The 6,316-nt window shown below is 36.8% G+C and overlaps 1 protein-coding gene across 3 annotated transcripts in view; it reads right to left on the reverse strand.

The window, feature by feature from the left end:
• Positions 1-4,874, reverse strand: part of prkd3 (protein kinase D3) — a 97,943-nt gene extending 93,069 nt beyond the window's left edge. For 2 of the 3 annotated variants that reach the window (XM_052153828.1, XM_052153826.1), the window contains exons 1-2: positions 4,511-4,874; positions 2,997-3,619 (exon numbers count right to left, since the gene is read on the reverse strand). In XM_052153828.1, the coding sequence (XP_052009788.1) occupies positions 2,997-3,281 (285 nt within the window). In that variant the 5' untranslated portion in view covers positions 3,282-3,619; positions 4,511-4,874. The remainder of the gene's footprint in view (positions 1-2,996; positions 3,620-4,510) is intronic. The other variant, XM_052153827.1, reaches the window with a different exon arrangement.
• Positions 4,875-6,316: the final 1,442 nt, after the last annotated feature.

Below are 6,316 nucleotides of genomic sequence, written 5' to 3' on the forward strand. Positions count from 1 at the left end.
ATCCTGATCACTCATTCATACAAAACAATATAGTAATTCAACTTTTGTAAGTCACTTTGAGTGTTAGAAAGGTCACATGTGAGGAGGCGTGAACTATCATGAATATTGAATGTAATTCACACCTGAGGAGACAAAAGACCCCTCCCCTGGGCCTATCGATGAGGAATGTGACAAAAAGAGAATGAATGTGAGGAGACTTAATGATCAAAATCAAGTTTTAAGTTAAAAGAAGTAATCTGACTATACATTTTCTTTACATAAAGACTTTACTTAATTTTAGACCTACACTACCATTTAAAGAAGTCCCTTCTGCTCACCAACACTGCATTTATTTGATCCAAAATACAGTAAAACCAGTGTTATTGTGAACTATTTTTACAATTTAAAAGAACAGATTTCTATTTGAATATATTGTAAAATGCAATTTGTGATCAAAGCAGAATTTTCAGCATATTGCAGAGTGCATTTTACTAATTTAACCTGAACGCATATTTGCAAGCACAAGCTTTGTTGATGATAATGAGGCCGCATAAACACTACTTAAAATATAATCTAAACATTCATATTATTTTTATATCATAATAAATATCATATTTATATCATACAGCATACATTTTAAATACCTGCTTTAGCCAAAACAGCATTTAAATGTAACTAAAACATGCTTATTAGGACATATTTAAAAAAATGTAAACTCTGAATCCTGGCTGGCAAGTCTGGAAACATTCCCACTAGTAAAATATGTACATGTTTACATAAAATAGCATGTCAACTAATGTAAGTAAAACTAAATGACTTACTCGTCCGAAATTGTATCTTCGGCTGTATCAAGTCTCTCTTCAAAACACAAACATTCATCGGGGTCCCGCTCTTCTTCTGAGGAAAATTATAACTTTTCATCACTATCCAGGAGTTTTCACACTTGTGTATCGTGCTGTCTTTCAAACGCGTAGAAAAGTGAATGCACTTTGTTTTTACGGCACAGTCGGGAGCGTTTACCATTTGCATTGATCGCCTCAGCACATTACCATATGAATAGCGCCCTCTGCCCGTGGGTGTGATCACATTAGGGATAATTAGCTAAGCCAGGAGAAATTGTACATCGCTTTGTTTCATACCAATGACATTGAAGGGGAATATTTGTTTTAAATTTGAATTGTTTTATTTAAAAATATACATTTTAAGCTTTCTTTAGACATATGTTTCATGTTTGTGTGATAAGTATTCGCGGAGTTTCAGTTAATTTTTGTGACGTGTTTCAGATATGTGCTTGCAAACCCAGAGACTGCTTACAGCTCAATCTGTTTATTTTCTTTATTTTACAAAAGCACAAGGTTTTGTTGTTATTCTGAGTGTACACAAATAAAAGTAGACCCTTTATAGTCTCTAATGATATCTTACCCTTATCTGTATGCCCAAAAATTACTGAGAATTTTATGTTGTTTCCGCTGTAATGACGGAAAAATTCAGCAGGACCCGCCGGCGCGTCCGTCGACCCCAGAGGTTTAAGCACCGGAGGGTGTAGTTACTGCATCTACCATCAGGGGCTAACAGGGACCCGCTAACCAGCGATTTCCTGCTCCCTGCTTTAGTTCATGCCTTAGAAAATTTTTATGAAGACTTTCATAAAATCCTCATGGAAGAAATTAATGACACTCCCGGAACCAAGAAGGCTGAAAAAGTTGTGTTGCGTGCTCTATTGCTAGTTAGAGGGACGTGATTTTAGGTAGAGGCACATTCTCAGAGCAATATGTTGGACAAAAAGTTGGGGTACATGCAAGATGAGTCATCAACATTTTTGGACTGCAAATTTGATATGAGTATTAGAGGTAGACGGATATATTGGTGCAATAGTTGATTTTTGGAACTTGTTTGGACGGGCTTGTTTGTACTTAAAAGTCCTGTATCATGCACCAAATCTGATTATTTTCTGGTTATTTTGGTTGAACAATAAACTGCATCTGGGATTTTATTAATTTAGGACTCTTTGTCCATCCCTGTCATAGTAAGGAAAGAACAAGCATTTTTTACATTCTCTTTTAATTTTTTGATGGCCTTTCCCACCACCTTAGTTCAACCATCTGCAAAATCCACTATTGGTCGTCCTCTGATGTGCATATAAGCAAAACGTTAACTTTGTGAACTTTTAGGATTCCTATAGCATTTAGATGGCCTCAAAAATAACAGACATGGAATAAACAAAACCTTTGGTTTCATGGGGTCTTTAAAAGCGCATTAAAAGTAATTTTATGAAGTATGTCGAAGTAACTTACATTGACTCACAGTTAGGGATGTTAATGATTAATCGAAAATCGATTAATTGTCGTAAACAATTTGATCAATTAAGCTCATCGATTGTCGAATAATCCATTTCAGGACAAATGCATTCAGTAATCAAAACAGCAGACTTTGATAAGGCTGTCAATAAGAAGGTGCTTACGCGCTGCATGTCATTATCCAGTTCACAGAAGAAGAGCCGACGCACAGATCAGAGATGAAGTGGGCTCAATGTAAACAATTGTGGCAGGGCGGAGGGCGGGGCCGGGTCATGATCCTACACACCCGGTCCCGCCCTCCGCTCCGCCACAACAATGTTTGAGCGGTTCTCTACAAATTAAGATTCAGGTTTTCTGCACACAATGTGACTGTGTATTAAAGTACAACATGACAACCAATGTCATACCATTGTCATTGTAGAAATTCACTATGCACAGTAAACCAAGATTAATTTAAATTAAAGTGTCCAATAACAGGACGGTTACTGAGATTAAGCAAGTAGTATTCAGCTGGTGATGTGATGCTAGCATGGCTGCCCCCATGAGGGCGCCCCCACCTCATGTAGAATAAAAAAGCTTTTAAAAGGTTGCTGATATTACTGAATTTTATGAATAGTTTCATTATAACTATTAATTCTATAGAAGTAAAACTTTTTAAATTAAAAAAATAAATTACTAAGTGAACCTAGACTATGAAAATAAAGAATATAACTTTTTTACCTTTTGATCGACTATGGAGCAGACCAAATCCTTCACAGAGCTGAGCGACAGATCGTGCGGTTCCAGGGTGACCATCTCCCTGGTAAGTCCGATCTGAAGGAGGAACGAGACTCCATGGATGGAGCTAGTGGGGCTCGGAACACTGTGATTCCCATTGGAGAGGCGGACACAGAGTGGCACCGGTGGGCTGGGTGATGGAGTGGGGGTAGGGGGTGCAGTCTGATGCTGAGAGTGGACGAAGGGTTTAGGTAAGGTCAGAGGAGACGTGCTACTACTGGCAGACATTAGTTTCCACCGCAGATTGAAGGGGCCTCTGTGTAAAACTGGAGGTGACTAGATCAGAAAACGTGGCTGATGTCCACTGTGCCACTAGTTAATTAAACACACAATCCTTCTGTCCTAACAGCCATGCGTAATCCGTGATGTACAAAGTAATGAAATTGGTGCTAGGAATATGAACAAGGTGCAATCCGGATAGCATACTTCACTGCTGTCTGTGCAGTATCCAGCATGTGTTGCACATGTTGGATTGTTAAAAGTGTCTCTCCACGGCCGAGCAGTCAGGATGTCAGCGTGATGCTTGACAAAGTGACTGCCATTGTAAACCAGCTTCTCATTCCTGACTGAAACAAAAAAAAACATTTTAGATCATATCCTCATTCCCTGAATTGGGGGTACAGTAGTTCCTATAAGGGTTCCCACACTTTTTGACAAATTAATTTTAATTTAAACATTTCAGATTGATTCAATTGCAATTGATATTTATGAACTGGTTTGACCGATTCATTAAAAATAAATATTAGCTCACAAACATCTACACAAGCTTTACACAAGTGTTGTCCAGCTTGTTTTTTTGTCTTAAATACCCTCACAGCCTCGTTAGGAAAATTCCTAGCACACCTGAAATATTACTTTCAAACTCAAAATATACAAGATGTCCTTATAATTTACTTTTTGACAGCCCTAATATTCTTTTAAGTTCCTGTTTTATATATTTACAGTAACAACGCAAAATCTCAATAGTTCCTGGAACTAACTTACTGTGTGTATGTACCCCAGGGTACGAGTACCCCTGCTTGGGGATTGCTGCTCTACAAAAGAGCAATATTAAGACAATATAACTAGAAAATGTATATTCGCTATAGAAATTTACCATTTTAAAATTCCCTGATATTTCCAGATGTTCCATGACCAAAGGAACCATATCTATAAGGGCATAAAGAGTTATTAAACCTTCAAGTAAGGGTGAAGCTCAATCTCGTTTTGTGTTCTGGAAGAGTTTTGCATATTTTTGTCTTTTGCTATTAAGAACGGCAGCGCACATCTGGAAGCACATCTGGGGACCCTCCCACCTTAGAACGCATAACTGGCACAAGACCACAAACACCAGCAAAAAAAGTTATACAATGTCTTTGTTCAAGCTTTATCATCGAGCATCATGAACAACTGAATCTGAAAACTTTTGAAACCTCTGATGCATCCACTAACAGATAAGGAAAAGAGAGCAAAAATACCTTTAATGCTGAAAGGCGTTTCCCTGACAAGTGAACTGCAGAAAATAAAAGAAAAACGCTTACTAGTAATGCAAAACAAAGACTTCAACACTGAGTTTCTTCTTCAAAGCTTTTCGACAACATCGACAGTAAAGCATTGCTCGGTAACAGACTCCTTCAGCTGGATTTGAAAACTTTCCATCCTGTTTTCATTTCACATTCTACATTTTACGAATTTTACTGTCTGTTTCGCATCTCTGCGGGAAAATAAGAAGCACTGCATGGACAAAGACGGTAAAAGTTGAAGTTAACAGCAGGGCTATCGAGCAGAACGGGTGAAATTGAGCTTGATACGTGCAAAAATGTTTTTCTCTTTCTCTCTCCGCTTGACGCGCATGTCTCTCACGCGCAGTTTCCGTTATGTGAGCGCCGAGTGAGCGCTCGCGCCCTCTACCGGCGTCATTCCACAGACATTGTGACGCAATAAAGCCCAAAGAACGTCCCGAATGTTACATTTAGATTGTGCGATCTATGATTGTACACAAAGCTCATTGTGTGCGTTCCGGTAGTTAGTCTGGTTTTGCTTGGATTTAACTATAGGGTAAAAAGGCCTCTGGGAATAGATTTGTTATGATGAATGTCTGAAGTGGGCTCACACTGACTGATCCAACCACAATGGAGATTAATTTGTTTATAGAATACATAAGATGTCACGAAAAGCCAAATGTGATTGAAATTAACAGGAAATGGCGCGCTATTTTTTTTTGTTTTTGAAGTTGTGATTCTGAATAACTATTATTTTAATTTCGTATATATATATATATATAAATTGCCGTCTCAAATGTATTTGCACAACTTGAAAGATTTTGCCCTATAACTAATGCACCTATATTCACATTACTATGACTCACCTACACTTTCTCCCCCTCACAAACTTATTTATTATTTTTTATTTTAATCAAAACAACCGTTCGTTATTATGTATTTCCACACAATGTTGTTCCATCAATAATAAAAAAAATAAAATAAATAAAAACCTTAAAGGGTGCCTTTAGCCCCGTTGTACAATACATTTTAACTACCAAAAACTAAAATAAATAAATAAAATAAACATAAGTGGGTTCCATATCACTTTTAAAATGATATGCAAATTTGTTCATATTTAAAGCCATTATAATAAATGGCTTAAAGTCACAAAGAAAGTCTTGTTTTATGAAGTTATCTTTTAACTTGACAAAGTTTCATATTGAAAATTAAAAAAATGTAGTACCTTTCCTGAAAAGACAAGGTTTCAGATCACTTTGGAGGTAGTTCATGTACATTGAAAAATACATATGAATATACATAACTTGAAAAATATACATTTAATTGCATTTATATAAACACTAATTAATGATCCGCTATATTATGTGACATTATTATATATTCTGTTAACTAAATGTAGTATATACCCAACAAATAATAGCAGGTGCACAGATCAAAATTAATATCCCTAGAGGGAAATGAGAGAAACACTGAAACACTGCTAGCGTTCTAGTTTAATGACAACGTTTCGACCCTGATTAAGTTTTGTTTGACCTCACGAAGACCCACTCAGGGTCAAAATGTTGTCAGTAAACCTGAACGCTAGCATTGTGGCAGCATTTTTCCTGTCTTTTTTCCATGGACATCATATGTAATAATATTTGTCAATGATCTATTCTCTAATTATATGACATATTAATGAATGTTATTCTTATGCATTACCACAGAGAGTGTAAAAAACTAAAACAACAGTTGCAGCAAACCTTCTACAGCCAACCAACAAATTGTTACTGACACATGGCA

The sequence above is a fragment of the Xyrauchen texanus genome, chromosome 22 (genome assembly GCF_025860055.1).
Source record: "Xyrauchen texanus isolate HMW12.3.18 chromosome 22, RBS_HiC_50CHRs, whole genome shotgun sequence".
NCBI classification, from domain to species: Eukaryota; Metazoa; Chordata; class Actinopteri; order Cypriniformes; family Catostomidae; genus Xyrauchen; species Xyrauchen texanus.